The sequence below is a fragment of the Podarcis pityusensis genome (genome assembly GCF_964106645.2).
Source record: "Podarcis pityusensis genome assembly, chromosome: 18".
Classification (NCBI taxonomy): domain Eukaryota; kingdom Metazoa; phylum Chordata; class Lepidosauria; order Squamata; family Lacertidae; genus Podarcis; species Podarcis pityusensis.
Genome location: NC_138043.1, coordinates 2,256,733 through 2,275,204, shown reverse-complemented (window position 1 = coordinate 2,275,204; position 18,472 = coordinate 2,256,733). Strand labels below are relative to the sequence as shown.

The window sequence follows — 18,472 nt, the reverse complement described above, 5'->3', positions numbered from 1 at the left end:
AAAAAAATATATTCTGAATCCCAGAAGCCAGAACAGCAAGAGGGATCGCTGCGCAGTGAAAGAAGCAATCCCTCTTGCTGTTCTGGCTTCTGGGGTAGCTGCGCAGCCTGCATTCGCTCCATAAGACGCACACACATTTCCCCTTACTTTTTAGGAGGGGAAAGTGAGTCTTATAGAGCAAAAAATACAGTATTTTGCATTTTTGTTTTCGCTGCTCTCTTTCGTTTCGTTTCCGCGACTGTGCGGAACCCAGTTCAACTACTGATGGATCGATGGCATGACTGCAGCACATTGTTTATCGCTTTCGTTTTATGGATCGGCGGTCTCGTCAGATAGCAAAATCCATGCCAAATTGCTGTTTTAAAAAGCCTGGAATGGATTAATCCGTTTTGCATTCCCTTCTATGGGAAAGCAGTGCGCCTTAAGTTTGGTTTTGGAACGGACTTCCGGGACGGCTGAAGTTTGAGAACCAAGGGACCGCTGTAGAGGCATTCCCACATCTCTCACACAAAACAGGGAAATGCTTCTTTTTAAAGATCAGGGTTCGGGAGACAGCGCAGAAGAACTGCTTCTAGGGACGCTTCTGAAGGTTTTCCTTGGAGTCGTTTCAAAGGGCTGTTCTGCGTTCGAATCGGCCCTCATCCCAGCAGTTTCCGCTTCCTTTTGCACCTTCTTGGCTGGTATTGTCAGAGCATCTCCCTGGGACACCCCCCACTCTCGCCGGAACAGACCCTTGGCACAATCTTGGATATAATCATGTCCAGATTTCTGTGGCTGCATTTGGGGGGATGAATGAACTGAAATCTCCTTATCCCTAGAGGCAGAGGTGGTCAAGACTCAGAGAGGTTGTCGGAGCTGGGCTGAACGGGGGAATTCAGCACCGTGCGGCCAGTCACATTGGTACCCAGCTGCCGTCCTCGTCCTTCACCCCCCAAGCCGGACTTTACATGCTGGTCACCTTGTCGCTATCTATCTCCTTTTCGTGAGAGCTCCCCTCTTCGGGATCCATGGCGATGTTGTCGTAAATATTGCCTGGGCTGGAAGAAGAAGACGAAGAAGAAGAGGAGTTTGGATTTGATATCCCGCTTTATCACTACCCGAAGGAGTCTCAGCGGGTGGCGCTGTGGGTTAAACCACAGAGCCTAGGGCTTGCCGATCAGAAGGTCGGTGGTTCGAATCCCCGTGACGGGGTGAACTCTCGTTGCTCGGTCCCTGCTCCTGCCAACCTAGCAGTTCAAAAGCACCTCAAAGTGCAAGTAGATAAATAGGTACCACTCCGGCAGGAAGGTAAACGGCATTTCCGTGCGCTGCTCTGGTTCACCAGAAGCGGCTTAGTCCTGCTGGCCACATGACCCGGAAGCTGTACACCGGCTTCCTCGGCCAATAAAGCGAGGTTTGTCCATTTACTGTATTTATTTCCCCCCAATTTTAACTATAAAATGGTGATTTTCTTGAGTCAAAATGAGAGGACCCCTAAACATTTTTTTTAAAGAAAAAAAGCACTGTTTTTATATATGTTGGAAGCCTCCCAGAGTGCTGGGAAAACCGAGTCAGATGGACGAGGTATAAATACTGTATTTTCTGGCGTATAAGACTATTTTTTAATCCAGGAAAATCTTCTCAAAAGTTGGGGGTCGTCTTATACGCCGGCTACAGCAGCAGCTCCTGCAGCAACTCCCCACCAAAGGATAAAACGACAGCAAATTAAATCAGAGGACACCAAGCTCTCTAAATGAAGCAGAAATACGCTTGAAAATTGGCCCCAGAAGCCCCCAGGCACTGGGAAGTGGAGCGGATTTCTGAGCCAGACTGGAGACTGGTTTTTTAATTTTTATTCGGTGTGCGTTGGAAGAGGGGTAGTCTTATACGGCGAGTATATCCCAAACTCTATATTTTAACTAGAAAAGTTGGGGGTCGTCTTATATGCCCAGTCGTCTTATACGCCAGAAAATACGGTAGCAAAAACGCCTTTATTGTACTTTATTTTTTAAGAATCTATCATTTTGCTGTTTTAATGCTTTAAATGTTTAGGGAAGACCATTTTACTCGGCTACGAGTGATTGCCAAAGAAGAATGCTTTAAATAAAAGTGGGTTTTTTTGTTTTAAAGAAATGAACTTGCAGCATAAGATCAGAAAATTGCTGTGCCAGGCGAATCCGAACGCCCATCGCATCTGCGGCCAAAAGAATTAAAACGGAACGAAATAGACACACAGACACACAAACGCACACCATCACAAAAGCCACCATATTTACCGAGGTTCGGTGCTCATCGACTTCCCTTCGCCATCCCTGCAAAGAGAGCAAGGCCATCAGTGGAGAAAGGGGAGCAGAGGGGGTTGGACTAGATGGCTTCTTGGGGTCCCATTCCAATTCTACAATTCTGTGATTCTAACCACCACCCACACTTGACGGGCCTGATTCAGTAGGGCTCTTGCTATGTCCTCAACACCCTCGCAAGACCTCCAGGTGAAATTGTGAGGCTGCCGCTTGTGTGTCGAAGCGATGATTCTTCAACATCAACTTCGTTGGACTGGTTGTGTTGTGCGGATGCCTGACTATCGTCTTCCAAAGCGACTACTCTATTCCAAACTTAAAAATGGAAAGTGTAATGCTGGTGGTCAACAAAAGAGGTTTAAAGACTCTCTCAAGGCAAATCTAAAAAAATGTAGTATAAACACCAACAACTGGGAAACACTGGCCTGCGAGCGCTCCAGCTGGAGGACAGCCTTTCCCAAAGGTGTCCTGGGCTTTGAAGACACTCGAACTCAGGACGCAAGGGAGAAACGTGCTAAGAGGAAGGCACGCTTGGCAAACCCTCACTGGGATCAACTCACGCCCGGAAACCAATGTCCCTACTGTGGAAGGACGTGGGGATGCAGAATTGGCCTCCACAGTCACTTACGGACTCACTGTGAAAACCGTGTTCATGGAAGACAATCTTACTCAGCTACGAGGGATCACCGAAGAAGAAGAAGAGGAGGAGGAGGAAGAAGAGGAGGAAGAAAAAAAGGAGGAAGATGAAGATGAAGAAGAAGAAGAAGAAGAAGAGGAGGAGGAGGAATAATAAGAAGAAGAAGAGGAGGAAGAAAGAGAAGAGGAAGAAGAAGAAGAGGAAGAAGAGGAGGAGGAGGAAGACGAAGAAGAGGAGGAAGAAGAAGAAGATCAAGAAGAAAAAGAAGAAGAAGAAGAAGAAGAAGAAGATGAAGAAGAAGAGGAAGAGGAATAATAATAAGAAGAAGAGGAGGAAGAAAGAGAAGAGGAAGAAGAGGAAGAGGAAGAAGAGGAGGAGGAAGACGAGGAAGAGGAGGAGGAAGAAGAAGATCAAGAAGAAAAAGAAGAAGAAGAAGAAGAGGAAGATGAAGAAGAAGAAGAAGAGGAAGAGGAATAATAATAAGAAGAAGAGGAGGAAGAAAGAGAAGAGGAAGAAGAGGAAGAGGAAGAAGAAGAAGAGGAGGAGGAAGAAGAAGATCAAGAAGAAAAAGAGGAAGAGGAAGAAGAAGAAGAGGAAGAAGAAGAAGAAGAAGAAGAAGAAGAAGAAGAGGAAGAAGAGGAGGAAGAAGAAGAAGATCAAGAAGAAAAAGAGGAAGAAGAAGAAGAGGAAGAAGAAGAAGAGGAAGAAGAGGAGGAAGAAGAAGAAGATCAAGAAGAAAAAGAGGAAGAAGAAGAAGAAGAAGAAGAAGAAGAAGAAGAAGAAGAAGAAGAAGAAATAATAGTTGTGGCTTGGGGGAGAGAGAGAAACAGCTCTCGGTTAAAGAAGGAAATGTTCAAAAAGTGAGAGAGAGAGACCTACTTTTCCTTGGAGGAGAAGAAGAAGCGATTGATGAGGGAGGCCACGAATATCACGCCCAGGAAACCGAGGACGGCGGCGAGGCCCACCAGCCAGGGTTGCAGACCGCTGGAGCCGTTTGTGGTTCCTGTCACGGCGCCTAAACGGATTAAGGTTAGGTCCTTTTGGGTCAAGCGGAAAAACTCTGGGCGTTGCTAACCCCCCCCCCCCCATCGCTACCGGGCTCTGTTTCAAAGAGGATTCAAAAAATAAGGAGGCTCCTATCTATTTACGCCTCAAGTCTCATGTGCCAGGGCGCATAATTATTATTATCAGTGCTTTTTTTTCTGGGGATACGCAGGGGTACCCCTTAACATGTTGTGAATCTTTGTACTTTTGCCCATTTACTATATTTATTTTCCCCGACCTGAACTATGAAATGGTGGTTTTCTCGGGTCAAAATGAGAATACCTCCTAATCATTTTTTTAAAGGAAAAAAAGCCACTGGTGGTTATTATTATTTACTATTTATTGGTTTATATAGTGCCCTATACCTGGTGTGTGTGTGTGAGGGTGGTTCACAGAATCAACTCAAGATATAAAACCACAAAATACCGTATTTTTTGCTCTATAAGACTCACTTTTCCCCTCCTAAAAAGTAAGGGGAAATGTGTGTGCGTCTTATGGAGCGAATGCAGGCTGCGCAGCTATCCCAGAAGCCAGAACAGCAAGAGGAATCGCTGCTTTCGCTGCACAGCGATCCCTCTTGCTGTTCTGGCTTCTGAGATTCAGAATATTTTTTTTCTTGTTTTCCTCCTCCAAAAATTAGGTGTGTCTTGTGTTCTGGTGCGTCTTATAGAGCGAAAAATACGGTACCTAATAAAAATTAAATCAAGAAGTCAATAGCTGCCCCGGACACACACACAAAAACACTTTTTAAAAGGGCATAGGATCAACCAAAGGCCTGGTTAAAAAGGAATGTTTTTGCCTGGCACCTAAAGGTGTATAATGAAGGCGACCTTCCCTGGGGAGAGCATTCCCACAAACAGGGAGCCACTGCAGAGAAGGCCCCTCTCTTGTGTTGCCACCCTCTGGACCACTCGAGGAGGGGACACACGAAGGAGGGCCTCAAGATGATCTCAGGGTCCGTGTAGGTTCATATGGCACGTCCAACATTCGCCAGGAGCCGTAAAATGAAGGTGCTTAGGGGCCACCACAGAGAAGGCCTTCACCCTGACACCCGCCCCCCCCGACAATGCCCCAAGCCTCTACCATTGGAGGACTCGCCTATATACCCGCTCCTCTCATTTCATCCTCCCGACTGGCCAACACAGTCACACCCGGGGAGCCCAATGCTCTAACCGCTAGGCCACGCTGCCTCTACGAATTAGGAGGTGCAGATCTGCTTGGCAAGATTCTGAACAGGTTCCGCCACCTGTATCTGAACCAAATTCCTTCCCGGGGAGACCGTGGCACACTCCTACCTTGGCCGTGGGCACAAGGGGCAAAGAAAATTCCCAGGAGCAGAGGAAGGTATGAGAACAACTCCATTGTGTTGCTTTGATATGTGCTGTTCAGCGAGGCAGCTCTGTCCTTCCTGGTTTCTGTATTCCTGTGTGTGAAACAGGAGATATCTACTTTGCTTGCAAGCGTAACTCTGGACTCTGAATCAAAGTGCATTTGATAATGGCAGTTCCGTCGGGCAGCTCTGCCTTCACGTGAGATGCCGATGGAAGGAGGGTTGGGCCGGGACAAGGAACAAGCCGCTCTGCTTTCGCATGCTTCTGTGGCTGTCTCATCCCCTCCAACGTTTCTCCCCTGAAAATAGGGACGTCCTACTCCATCCCCTCCAACGTTTCTCCCCTGAAAATAGGGACGTCCTATTCCATCCCCTCCAACGTTTCTCCCCTGAAAATAGGGACGTCCTATTCCATCCCCTCCAACGTTTCTCCCCTGAAAATAGGGACGTCCTATTCCATCCCCTCCAACGTTTCTCCCCTGAAAATAGGGACGTCCTATTCCATCCCCTCCAACGTTTCTCCCCTGAAAATAGGGACATCCTAAGGAAATGATAGCTCTGGGGTCGGGGTCAGGGAGGGTGCTGGGACCTTAGTGGGTCCAGGAAACCCCCAGGAAACGAAGACGAGTTTATTTTTCTGGAGGGTGGCTCTTGCAGAAAACGCCGTCGGCAAGTCCCCCTCCTCCTCTCCCTTCCGTCTTTGCTTCACTCGGCTCATGCTCTCTCTTTTCACTCTGCATATGCTCAGAGACACCAGGGCAACGGAGGAAGGGCAGGAAGAAGATTCGGGGCGTGTGGGTCGGTATGCACCCTAAAAGGTAAAGGGACCCCTGACCATTAGGCCCAGTCGTGGCCGACTCTGAGGTTGCGGCGCTCATCTCGCTTTATTGGCCGAGGGAGCCGGCGTACAGCTTCTGGGTCATGTGGCCAGCAGGACTAAGTCGCTTCTGGCGAACCAGAGCAGCGCACGGAAACACCGTTTACCTTCCCGCCAGAGCGGTACCTATTTATCTACTTGCACTTTTGACATGCTTTCGAACTGCTAGGTTGGAAGGAGCAGGGACCGAGCAATGGGAGCTCTCCCCGTCGTGGGGATTTGAACCGCCGACCTTCTGACCGGCAAGTCCTAGGCTCTGTGGTTTAACCCACAGCGCCATCCGCGTCCCTTGAGGAGCATAAATGGCCTGGCACATGCGCAACCATTCGTACCTGCGAACAGCAATCTGTTCCTGGCATTTGGACTATGACCCTCACATGATCTGTGGGCGCCATGCCACCCGCAGGAAAATCGGTGCCAGTCTGGCAGGAAGGGAGTGGCTGGGCGAGGAGCAATGAGATTCAAATCTCCTCTCCTCTCAGGTTCTCCTTTTTCCAGTTGTTAAGTCCAGCTCTCTATATTTCAACACTGGTTTGTAATTACAGTGGTACCTCTGGTTAAGTACTTAATTCATTCTGGAGGTCCGTTCTTAACCTGAAACTGTTCTTAACCTGAAGCACCACTTTAGCTAATGGGGCCTCCTGCTGCCGCCGCGCGATTTCTGTTCTCATCCTGAAGCAAAGCTCTTAACCCGAGGTACTATTTCTGGGTTAGTGGAGTCTGTAACCTGAAGCGTATGTAACCTGAAGCGTATGTAACCTGAGGTACCACTGTATTATTTTTTAATCCTCAAGCAAATTCATCAACAGGCAGGACTCTCAGCTAAAGCATCTACGACAGTTGGAGGGCTCTTAAATCTTCCGAATATACACATTTCCCCTCCGCAGAGCCATTCCCCGTAACACAACGTGTTTCGTATGCTATTTTCTTTCTCCTTTTTAAAACACAGCTTTTATTAAATTTCCCGTTTTACCATTTGAAGCACTCGTTTACGCATGCTTAAGATTTCCATGACCTTTCTTCTCTTTCCATGGTTCATTTTGCATATCACAAATCCCTTCACATTTTAATATTATTATTATTATTATTATTATTATTATTATTATTATTATACCCCGCTCATCTGGCTGGGCTTCCCCAGCCACTCTGGGCAGCTTCCAACAAAATATTAAAATACAGTAATACAGAAACTATACCGTTCAGGATTCCATTATTGCATCAGTCAAAGCTTTTTACCCTGTCAAATTTATCTTAATGCTGGCAGTGTTTTCAGCTGTACACAGTTATTTCCCATATATCCAATAAACGTTTTCCAATCTTCTCTAAACGTATCTTCTTCTTGTTCTCTTATTCTATATGTTAAGTCTGCAAGCTGAGCATATTACATCAGCTTAAGTTGTCATTCTTCTTCGGTTGGGACCTCGCTCATTTTCCGTTTTTTGGGCTAGCGAAACACGGGCGGCAGTAGTGGCATACATAAACAACCTTTTTTTTTTTTGACACCTGGGAATTTCCGTCTCAATTATGCCAAACAGAAAGGACTCTAGTTACAGGTAGGTAGCCGTGTTGGTCTGCCGTAGTCGAAACAAAATAGATAAAATAAAATAAAATAAATAAAATTCATTCCAGTAGCACTTTAGAGACCAACTAAGTTATTGGTATGAGCTTTCGTGTGCATGCACACTTCTTCAGATACACTGAATATATAAGGGTCTGGTGACTTCTGTTTCAGTGTATCTGAATGTTAAATTGTGGGTGAACATATCAGACGACACAGCGATTCTTCAAACAGCTCTTGTTTATTCACAGGCCAGAACAGAACTGAACTGAAGGATTCAGCCAGCCTGCTTATATAGAGCTCCACTAGAACGCAACAGTAACCATTTTCTGTAACTATCCAATCACTGAACGTCACTTTCAAGCCCTTATTTGCATATGTGGACCTGAGTGAAAACTGTCTACCCTGCTGGCCCAGGGTGAGAACTTCAGTACATAACACTGAAGAAGTATGCATGCACACAAAAGCTCATACCAATAACTAACTTAGTTGGTCTCTAAGGTGCTACTGGAAGGAATTACCGTATTTTTTGCTCTATAAGACTCACTTTTTCCCTCCTAAAAAGTAAGGGGAAATGTGTGTGCGTCTTATGGAGCGAATGCAGGCTGCGCAGCTATCCCAGAAGCCAGAACAGCAAGAGGACTTTTTGCTTTCACTGCGCAGCGATCCCGCTTGCTGTTCTGGCTTCTGAGATTCAGAATATTTTTTTTCTTATTTTCTTCCTCCAAAAACTAGGTGCGTCTTGTGGTCTGGTGCGTCTTATAGAGCGAAAAATACAGTATTTTGTTTTGTTTTGTTTTGAGAAAGGACTCTGGGGTTTTTTTTGGGGGGGAAGTGCTTTTAAACATTCCCCCCCCCAATTTGTTATGGATCATTTCCCACTACTCTTTTACCCTTTTGCAAGTCCACCACATATGAAAAAACATCCCCTTGCACATTTTGCATGCTGTTTCCACCAACGCAGGCCTTTCCGAACTTTACCGCAGCAGATGGGATTTTTGTACGCATCGCTCCGCCGGACAATTGCATCTCAAAACCTGGGAGCGGGTCAGATTTTGAAGGGCGGTTGCTTTTCTGCCCACGTACCATTTGGGAAAGCACCAATTAGGTTGGGTTTGCTGTTCAGGAATCCAAGTCCATCTCCTTACTTAGTGGGAAGGATGGCTCCAGATTTGCGGCGGCGGCACGAAGGCAGCTGGTACTTTGTGGGTCCGGATTAAACATTAAAGGCCCTGTCATGTGTGGTGTTGTGGGAAACCTCGTTCCGAGGGAAGCCGGCTGCCCCAGATTTTGACAGTAGCAAAACGACAACAAACAAACCCATGGTCACGCAAAGCATACTCAATAAAAACCGCCTGTGTTCTTAGATAAATAAGGTATACTATCATGTATCGAGCAATGACAAACCTAGAGGGCATCTTAAAAAGCAGAGACATCACCTTGCCAACAAAGGTCCGTATAGTTCAAGCTCTGGTTTTCCCAGTAGTGATGTATGGAAGTGAGAGCTGGACCATCAAGAAGGCTGATGGCCGAAGAATGGATGCTTTTGAATTCTGGTGCTGGAGGAGACTCTTGAGAGTCCCATGGACTGCAAGAAGATCAAACCTCTCCATTCGGAAGGAAATCAGCCCTGAGTGCTCCCTGGAAGGACAGATCCTGAAGCTGAGGCTCCAAGACTTTGGCCACCTCAGGAGAAGAGAAGACTCCCTGGAAAAGACCCTGATGTTGGGAAAGATGGAGGGCACAAGGAGAAGGGGACGACGGAGGACGAGATGGTGGGACAGTGTTCTCAAAGCTGCCAGCATGAGTTTGACCAAACTGTGGGAGGCAGTGGAAGACAGGAGGGCCTGGCGTGCTCTGGTCCAGGGGGTTACGACAAGTCAGACATGACTAAACAACGAAACAACAACAACAAAAATTCATGTATCGAATGCCCTAAGATCCACTGTCCTGTAATATCACATATGAGCTTCAACTACTGACGAAGCCCAGGACAGCGAAACAAGGCCAATATTCTGGAAATCTTTGTCTTAGACCCTGTGGATTGTTTGGACCTTATGAACAGAAAGGTGGAATAGACACTATTACATGGATGGACCTCATGCATGAACTCACTAGAGAATGATCTGATCCACTGGGTTTTCTGCTTTGTTCGTTTGTTGAAAGTTAAAAGGTAAAGGTAAAGGGACCCCTGACCATTAGGTCCAGTCGTGGCCGACTCTGGGGTTGCAGCTCTCATCTCGCTTTACTGGCCGAGGGTCATGTGGCCAGCAGGACTAAGCCGCTTCTGGCGAACCAGAGCAGCACACGGAAACGCCGTTTACCTTCCCGCCAGAGTGGTACCTATTTATCTATTTGCACTCTGACGTGCTTTTGAACTGCTAGGTGGGCAGGAGCAGGGACTGAGCAACGGGAGCTCACCCCGTCGCGGGGATTCGAACCACCAACCTTCTGATCGGCAAGCCCTAGGCTCTGTGGTTTAACCCACAGCACCACCCACGTCCCATGATACATGAATAGTATGCCTTATTTATCTAAGAGCACAGCCGGTTACGTCTCGTGTGTTTACTGAGCCAGATTTTGACAGAGCAAAGAACCAACGGAGACGACTGGCAGGACTCGTATGCCATGCTCGTTTTTAATGTTACAAACACCTCCATCTCTGAGAAGTGAGATTTTTCGAGGGGGGCAGCATGTATCCTGGGTTTGCTTTCCTGGGAATGAAGGTCGCTGGAGGTGGCAGTTTCTTCGTGATAAAATCAGGCACAAAACAAAGGTCCGTATAGTAAAAGCTCTGGTTTTCTCAGTAGTGATGTATGGAAGCGAGAGCTGGACCATCAAGAAGGCTGATCGCCGAAGAATGGATGCTTTTGAATTCTGGTGCTGGAGGAGACTCTTGAGAGTCCCATGGACTGCAAGAAGATCCAACCTCTCCATTCTGAAGGAAATCAGCCTTGAGTGCTCCCTGGAAGGACAGATCCTGAAGCTGAGGCTCCAATACTTTGGCCACCTCAGGAGAAGAGAAGACTCCCTGGAAAAGACCCTGATGTTGGGAAAGATGGAGGGCACAAGGAGAAGGGGACGACAGAGGACGAGATGGTGGGACAGTGTTCTTGAAGCTGCCAGCATGAGTTTGACCAAACTGCGGGAGGCAGTGGAAGACAGGAGTGCCTGGCGTGCTCTGGTCCAGGGGGTCACGAAGAGGCGGACACGACTAAACGACTAAACAACAACAACAAAACAGGGAAAAAAGGAAAGGAAAGAAATAGACGTCACAGGGAGTCTGGACATTCATATCCAGGGGTGATATATATATATATATATATATCCAGTATGTCTGGGGGAATCATCTCTCCAGCTGATCCAAGCAATGACTCAGCCAGTTGCTGGAGGCGATGCACAGCCCGTCTCCATCCCAGGTAAGGGGTGCAGGATGCGGCCTTCCGCACACTCCACCCCTGGGAAAGGGGCACCCTTTTGCCAAGCCAGGCGATGGTCGGGAAAGGCTGCAATCTCACATCCGTCCGAGGCCTCTTCCAGCCTCTTCCTCTCTTCCAGTTTGGGGCCAAAGGCCCAATCTAGCAATGGGGGAAAAAAGAGAAAATTAAAACCGGCAGATTTGGGCAGCAGAAAGCTGGGTATGTCGCAGTGCTGGATTTTGTTATTGTTGTTTAGTCGTGTCCGACTCTTTGTGACCCCAAGGACCAGAGCACACCAGTTTTTACGGATAAGCTAAACAAGCTCTAGCTTAGGGCCCCACTCTCCTGGGGGCCCCCAAAAAAATTAAAGGGGAAAAAACCTGGATTTACATTTCCAAAATACAAGATAAAAAACAAATAAAATAAAACCTACATCCAGCAACAGTGTTTTGTGTTGTGTAGGCTCCTAGGAATGGGACGCGGGTGGCGCTGTGTGTTAAACCACAGAACCTAGGACTTGCCGATCAGGAGGTCGGCGGTTCGAATCCCCACGATGGGGTGAGCTCCCGTTGCTCAGTCCCTGCTCCTGCCCACCTAGCAGTTCGAAAGCACCTCAAAGTGCAAGTAGATAAATAGGTACCGCTCTGGCGGGAAGGTAAATGGCGTTTCCGTGCGCTGCTCTGGTTCGCCAGAAGCAGCTTTGTCATGCTGGCCACATGACCCGGAAGCTGTACGCCGGCTCCCTCGGCCAGTAAAGTGAGATGAGCGCCACAACCCCAGAGTCGGCCACGACTGGACCTAATGGTCAGGGGTCCCTTTATCTTTTTAGGCTTCTGGGATATAAGTCATGGGCCCCACCTGCTAGCCTGCTCCCTAAAATATCCCTGGTTTGCTCCTTTCTATATATAGGGTGCCTGCATTCTGCTATTTATCATTATTAAGACGAACAGACATTTCCCCTTACTTTTTAGGAGGAAAAAAGTGCGTCTTATGGAGCGGAAAATACGGCACTCAAACTCAAACTGGTCCTGAGGACCAGCAACTTGGGGGGGGGGAGGGGGAGCTTCTAGGAGGTCTGCCACTCACCCGCAAAGTCATGTGCGAGGTCGTTGATGAGGTGACCCACAATTGCGTAAGCGACCACGACCACGATGATGACAGCCATCAGAAGATACAAGGCGTAGCGGGGCAGGCGGATGGAATCCAGCGAGGGGGGTTTGTAATCTCTGAAGAGGTCGCCCGCCTCCTCCTCCTCCTCTCCGGACTGCATCAAGCAAGGATTCGCACCCGGGTCCCCGGCGCCTCGTTCCCCAATCAGCGATCGTCACTTAGGTTTCGCTTGATGGATATTCTGGGGAAGAAATAGACAGGGGCAAGGCAATAACTACCAACTGTGGAAGAATGGCAGATGAAAATGATGGAATATATGGAGCTGGCTGACCTTGCTGGAGGAATCCGCGACCAAAAAGAAGAGGAATACCAAGAAGAGTGGAAGAAATTTAAGGACTATTTGAATAAATGCTGTGATATCAAAAATTAGAAATTGCTTGAAAGTACCAGAATAGGCCTGGATTAAAGTAAGAGTTAATTAAATAAAAAAGATTTAGAACCTAAAGGAAAGTTAAGAAATGTTATTTTAATTGGAATTCTGTGTTTTTTAAAAATGATACCAGAAAACTGCTACATTTTAATTACAAGGAAATTCAGATGGGAAGGTCTAGAGGAAGCCCAAAATATGTTTAAGAGATTAGAAGTCTAAATAATTAATTAATTTGTGTTGTTTAGGTGATTAGGTTGTTTTTGTTTATATTTGTGATCTTGTGTTTTTTCTGTTTTTCTTTTGTTGTGATATGTGTTATATCTGTAAGAAACTTAATAAAAATTATTTTTTTAAAAAAAGAAATAGACGGGGGCAGCTCAGGCCCCAATTACGGAGAAAAGCCGTATGTTAAGAAAAAGAGGACACAATATTGATTTGGACAAACAACTCGGAATTTACGGCATGCTACAAGGGTGGCGCTGTGGGTTAAACCACAGAGCCTAGGACTTGCTGATCAGAAGGTCGGCGCTTCGAATCCCCGTAATGACGGGGTGAGCTTCCGTTGCTCGGTCCCTGCTCCTGCCCACCTAGCAGTTCGAAAGCACACCAGTGCAAGTAGATAAATAGGTACCGCTCCGGCGGGAAGGTAAACGGCGCTTCCGTGCGCTGCTCTGGTTCGCCAGAAGCGGCTTAGTCCTGCTGGCCACATGACCCGGAAGCTGTACGCCGGCTCCCTCAGCCAGTAAAGCGAGATGAGCGCCGCAACCCCAGAGTCGGCCACGACTGGACCTAATGCTCAGGGGTCCCTTTACCTTTACTTTGTACTTGAAAAGAAAACCATATAAAGATCCGCAGGCGGGTACTTAACACTAAATAGGCCGGCAAAGATGTTTAAATCACAGAGTGATAAATGCTGGAAGTATTAAAAAAAACCAATAGTAGGAACATTTCAACACATGTGGTCTTGCAGTGTGATTAAAGAATACAGTGGTACCTGTATTTCGGTTTTCGAACGCCGTAAACCCGGAAGTAAATGCTTTGGTTTTTCAAATGCGCCTTGGAAGTCGAACCGGAAACGCAGATTGCGTATTAAGTTTTCCGTACTGAGTTTTCCATTTTAAGGCTTCTGTACTGAGTTTTTGGTTTTTGAATGTTTCAGAACTCAAACGATCTTCCGGAACGGATGACGTTCAAAAACCGAGGTACCACTGTACACTGGTCTCTTGGTTCTCAAAGTTCATCCATCCTGGAAGTCCATCCCAAAACCAAAGCGCGTTCCAAAACCAAGGCGCGCTTTCCCATAGAAAGGAATGCAAAACGGATTAATCCATTCCGGACTTTTAAAAGCAACCCCTAAAACAGCAGTTTAACATGAATTCTACTACCTAACGAGACCGTTGATCCAAAAAATGAAAGCAATAATCAATGTATTGTACTATAAAATAAATTAGATGGCATTGTAGATGATAAAAAGTAAAATTAAATTGTTTTATTTACATGTAGTGATGACGGTCATTGTTTAGATGGGGGGGCTTTTATCCATTTCCACAGCCACACAATCAATTTATATCCCACCCTCCCCAGCCAAACCAGGCTCAGCTAACCTCAAAATACATAATACATTAAAACATAAAATCCAGCAATTGACTGAAATACAGCTTAAAATCAGAATAGGACCTCCAGACACACTGGCCAAGAATTAATATTTCTTGATGGTTCGCTGCCCTCTCTGGTTAAACAGGCACAGCAGGTTTTGAAAGCCTGCAACACCTCTTTTGACCTGTGCAGCTTGGCAAAAAAATTGCCGTATTTTTTGCTCTATAAGACTCCCTTTTCCCCTCCTAAAAAATAAGGGGAAATGTGTGTGCGTCTTATGGAGCGAATGCAGGCTGCATAGCTATCCCAGAAGCCAGAACAGCAAGAGGGATTACTGCTTTCGCTGCGCAGCGATCCCTCTTGCTGTTCTGGCTTCTGAGATTCAGAATATTTTTTTTCTTGTTTTCCTCCTCCAAAAACTAGGTGCATCTCGTGGTCTGGTGCGTCTTATAGAGTGAAAAATACGGTGAGTGTGATGCCGGTGCCTCCCGTTGCACCAAACCCAATTTCCTCTTTGCAGGGGCCGCAAATCAAGCTACTCTGGTTTGTTGCTAAGGCTAAATTTCTAAACCTGGTTTTTGTTTTCTGGGATTTGCAGGAAGCGACTTACCTGACGACAGGGAACAGCTGGCGCAAGAGGCAAAATCATCGATTGGCACGACTTGAAAGCGTCTGCAAGGCGTTCCTGGTGATCTGTCGACTTTTTAGGGGTGAAAGATGCTGTTTGCCAACAGCTGGAGAGCAAAGACTCCGCGCAACCACCCACCCAGCTTTTTAAATTTTATTTTAAATACAGATATCCTTGCTCAAAGCCTCCCCTCTTCCAGACATCTCCCCCTTTCCTCTCCCCCCCCCCCAAAAAAATCTGCAGAAGACAAATCTACTATTCTGGGCTCCCTCCCCTCCCCATGAGCTGATCTCTTAAAATCAGCTAAGCAGATCGTAGCTGGGGATTTTGAGAGGGGAGGGTTGGGATGAAGGCAGGCAGGCAGAGAATCCACTATTTTGAGTCTTGGCTGCCCGTTAATTTGCGTTGCAGTACACAGAAGCAAGGGACACGGGTGGCGCTGTGGGTTAAACCACAGAGCCTAGGACTTGCCGATCAGAAGGTTGGCAGTTCGAATCCCCGCAATGACAGGGTGAGCTCCCGTTGCTCGGTCCCTGCTCCTGCTAACCTATCAGTTCGAAAGCACCTCAAAGTGCAAGTAGATAAATAGGTACCACTCCGGCGGGAAGGTCAACGGCGTTTCCGTGCGCTGCTCTGGTTCGCCAGAAGCGGCTCAGTCCTGCTGGCCACATGACCCGGAAGCTGTACGCCGGCTCCCTCGGCCAGTAAAGCGAGATGAGCGCCGCAACCCCAGAGTCGTCTACGACTGGACCTAACGGTCAGGGGTCCCTTTACCTTTACCTAGAAGCAAAGGATTCGCTTTCTTGCTCAGACCACAGGGGATGAATGAAATAAACACGGCAAACAAGATTGCAGTCCTCATTGTTTTGGAGTAAAAGGCTGGTCTAACAAGGGAACTTTTTCAGCAGGGGGCCGGTCCACTGTCCCTCAGACCTTGTGGGGGGCCGGACTATATTTTGAAGGGGGTGGTGGTGGGAATGAACGAATTCCTATGCCCCACAAAAAACCCAGAGATGCATTTTAAATAAAAGCACACATTCTACTCATGTGAAAAACACACTGATTCCCGGACCGTCCGAGGGCCGGATTGAGAAGGCGATTGGGCCGGATCCTGCCCCTGGGCCTTAAGTTGCCTACCCCTGGCATAGCTCATAGCTTCTCTGAGTTATTCAAGCCCCTTCACGATGACAAGGCAGTGATCCATGAATGGGGTTTTTTTGGGGGGGGGGTCAAATGGCCAGAATTCGGGGAGACTTTTTGACACCGCGCTTTGCAATCGGCCTCTGGGGAGCGGCTCCGGAAAGCCTTGACATTGAAAACGGGTTCTGCCAAGCCTGATCTGCTTTTAAACGTTTAAGCCCCGGTAAACCTAATCCGCGATGGTTTTTGGCTAAAGGAGGTTGCTTTCACGCAGAAGCAAGCCTGCAATATTCCTTCCCCCGAAATCCCTTTCCGAATCAGCCTTCCACAATCCTCTTATTACTTTGTGTGTACGAAACCGAATCATAATCCTCTTTCCAGCTTGGCATGTGTTGGCGGGGGGGGGGGGTCTTGGGTGTCCCCCTACTCTTTGGTTGTGGACTGATATATATATATATATATATATGGGACGTGGGTGGTGCTGTGGGTTAAACCACAGAGCCTAGGGCTTGCCGATCAGAAGGTCGGCGGTTCGAATCCCCGCGACGGGATGAGCTCCCATTGCTCAGTCCCTGCTCCTGCCCACCTAGCAGTTCGAAAGCACGTCAAAGTGCAACTAGATAAATAGGTACCGCTCCGGCGGGAAGGTAAACGGCGTTTCCGTGTGCTGCTCTGGTTCGCCAGAAGCGGCTTAGTCCTGCTGGCCACATGACCTGGAAGCTGTACGCCGGCTCCCTCGGCCAGTAAAGCGAGATGAGCGCCGCAACCCCAGAGTCGTCCATGACTGGACCAAACGGTCAGGGGTCCTTTTACTTTTAACTAAATAATATCGAGCGTCAGAACAACTTGGCCACAATAAGGAAATTTTGCCCATGGTGTGGCTATTTTCCACCTTCCCCTTTCGACTCTCTGGCCCCCCTCTCCGCATAACCAAGCAATTGTAAAATAAGCGCGTTTTTACTCTCGCAAGATTGAATGTCTTGCCCTCGGCTGGACTTTAGGGACGATTCCAACAGATTCCACCTGGAAAACGTCCCTGTGGAGACGGCAGTCCCGAATCGGTGGCACATGCCCTTCTGGCTTGCCCTCTTTATAAAGACTTGAGGAATGAGATTATCACCCCTCTTTTATCGTCCATCCCGGGTCGCCCAGCCACTGCCACAGTGTCCTTTCTCTTGGCAGATCAAGATGAGCAGGTGACGGCAAAGGTGGCAAGGTTTTTAGCTGGGGCAATCAGAATAAGATCCACTACAGTGGTACCCCGCAAGACGAATGCCTCGCAAGACGGAAAACCCGCAAGACGAAAGGGTTTTCTGTTTTGGAGGCGCTTCGCAAGACGAATTTCCCTATGGGCTTGCTTCGCAAGACGAAAGCCCATAGGGAAATCTCCGGGGACCTCTTTTAAATGCTGGTGGTGGGGAGCAAAGCCTTTCCCCCCCTCCGGCCTTCAGAAGAGGTCCAGGAAGGCCGGCGGGGGCCGAAAGGCTTTGCTCCCCACCGCCAGCATTTTAAAAGCAGTCCGGGATAGCAGGGAAGAGCTTCCCGCTATCGCGGACGGCTTTTGAAGACAGGTGGGGGTGGGCAAAGACTTTCGCCCCCCGCCCGCCTTCAGAAGAGGTCCAGGACCTCTTCTGAAGGCGGGCGGGGGGCGAAAGTCTTTGCTCCCCCCTGCCTGCCTTCCCAGGGGCTTTTACATCGCCCCGGACAGCGGAGAAGTCCTCCGCTGTCCCGGGCGATTTTAAAATGCCGCCCGCCAGCATTTTAAGATTGCCCCGGACAGCGGAGAAGTCCTCCGCTGTCCCGGGGTTTTTTTAAAATGCTGGGGGTGGGAAGAAAAGCCCTTCTCCCCCCCCCCCAGCCTTCAGAAGAGGTCGGGGGACAGACTGTCCCCGGACCTGGTCTGAAGGCGGTTTCCCTAGGAACGCATTAATTGATTTTCAATGCACTCCTATGGGAAACCGTGCATCGCAAGACGAAAAACTCGCAAGAAGAAAAAACTTGCGGAACGAATTAATTTCGTCTTGCGAGGCACCACTGTACTTGACCATGGATTCAAAACCCTGAAATGTATTTTATATAATTGACTTTTTATTTCTATTCTTTGTATATCCTAGTGTTGTTTTACAGTGGTACCTCGGGTTAAGTACTTAATTCGTTCCAGAGGTCCGTTCTTAACCTGAAACTGTTCTTAACCTGAAGCACCACTTTAGCTAATGGGGCCTCCTGCTGCCACCGCGCTGCTGGAGCACGATTTCTGTTCTCATCCTGAAGCAAAGTTCTTAACCTGAAGCACTATTTCTGGGTTAGCAGAGTCTGTAACCTGAAGCGTATGTAACCCGAGATACCACTGTATTGCTACGGCCGATGGCTGACGCAAATAAAGATTCATTCATTCATTTGACGCTACCACAAGGAAGACTCGGCAGT

The 18,472-nt window shown here is 47.9% G+C and overlaps 2 protein-coding genes across 2 annotated transcripts; both read right to left on the bottom strand.

The window, feature by feature from the left end:
* Positions 1-219: 219 nt before the first annotated feature.
* SMIM24 (small integral membrane protein 24) lies at positions 220-5,544 on the bottom strand. The gene is made up of 4 exons (XM_080988558.1): positions 5,253-5,544; positions 3,793-3,928; positions 2,256-2,291; positions 220-1,037 (listed from the first exon to the last, which is right to left on the bottom strand). Exons 1-4 carry the CDS (start codon positions 5,446-5,448, stop codon positions 944-946), a joined length of 462 nt encoding a protein of 153 aa, XP_080844684.1. The 5' UTR covers positions 5,449-5,544; the 3' UTR covers positions 220-943.
* Positions 5,545-10,661: 5,117 nt separating this feature from the next.
* Positions 10,662-16,634, bottom strand: SMIM44 (small integral membrane protein 44). The gene is made up of 3 exons (XM_080989306.1): positions 14,888-16,634; positions 12,228-12,492; positions 10,662-11,300 (listed from the first exon to the last, which is right to left on the bottom strand). Exons 2-3 carry the CDS (start codon positions 12,409-12,411, stop codon positions 11,098-11,100), a joined length of 387 nt encoding a protein of 128 aa, XP_080845432.1. The 5' UTR covers positions 12,412-12,492; positions 14,888-16,634; the 3' UTR covers positions 10,662-11,097.
* Between the last annotated feature and the right edge of the window lie 1,838 nt (positions 16,635-18,472).

Excerpts from the sequence above, each read along its gene's own strand:
- SMIM24 (XM_080988558.1), bottom strand. The coding sequence starts at position 5,448 with ATGCACTTTGATTCAGAGTCCAGAGTTACGCTTGCAAGCAAAGTAGAT. Across the intron at positions 3,929-5,252 it reads CCCTTGTGCCCACGGCCAAG|GCGCCGTGACAGGAACCACA; the intron begins GTAGGAGTGTGC and ends TAATCCGTTTAG. Across the intron at positions 1,038-2,255 it reads TCGATGAGCACCGAACCTCG|CCCAGGCAATATTTACGACA; the intron begins GTAAATATGGTG and ends TTCTTCTTCCAG.
- SMIM44 (XM_080989306.1), bottom strand. The coding sequence starts at position 12,411 with ATGCAGTCCGGAGAGGAGGAGGAGGAGGCGGGCGACCTCTTCAGAGAT. Across the intron at positions 11,301-12,227 it reads CCTCGCACATGACTTTGCGG|ATTGGGCCTTTGGCCCCAAA; the intron begins GTGAGTGGCAGA and ends CCCCATTGCTAG.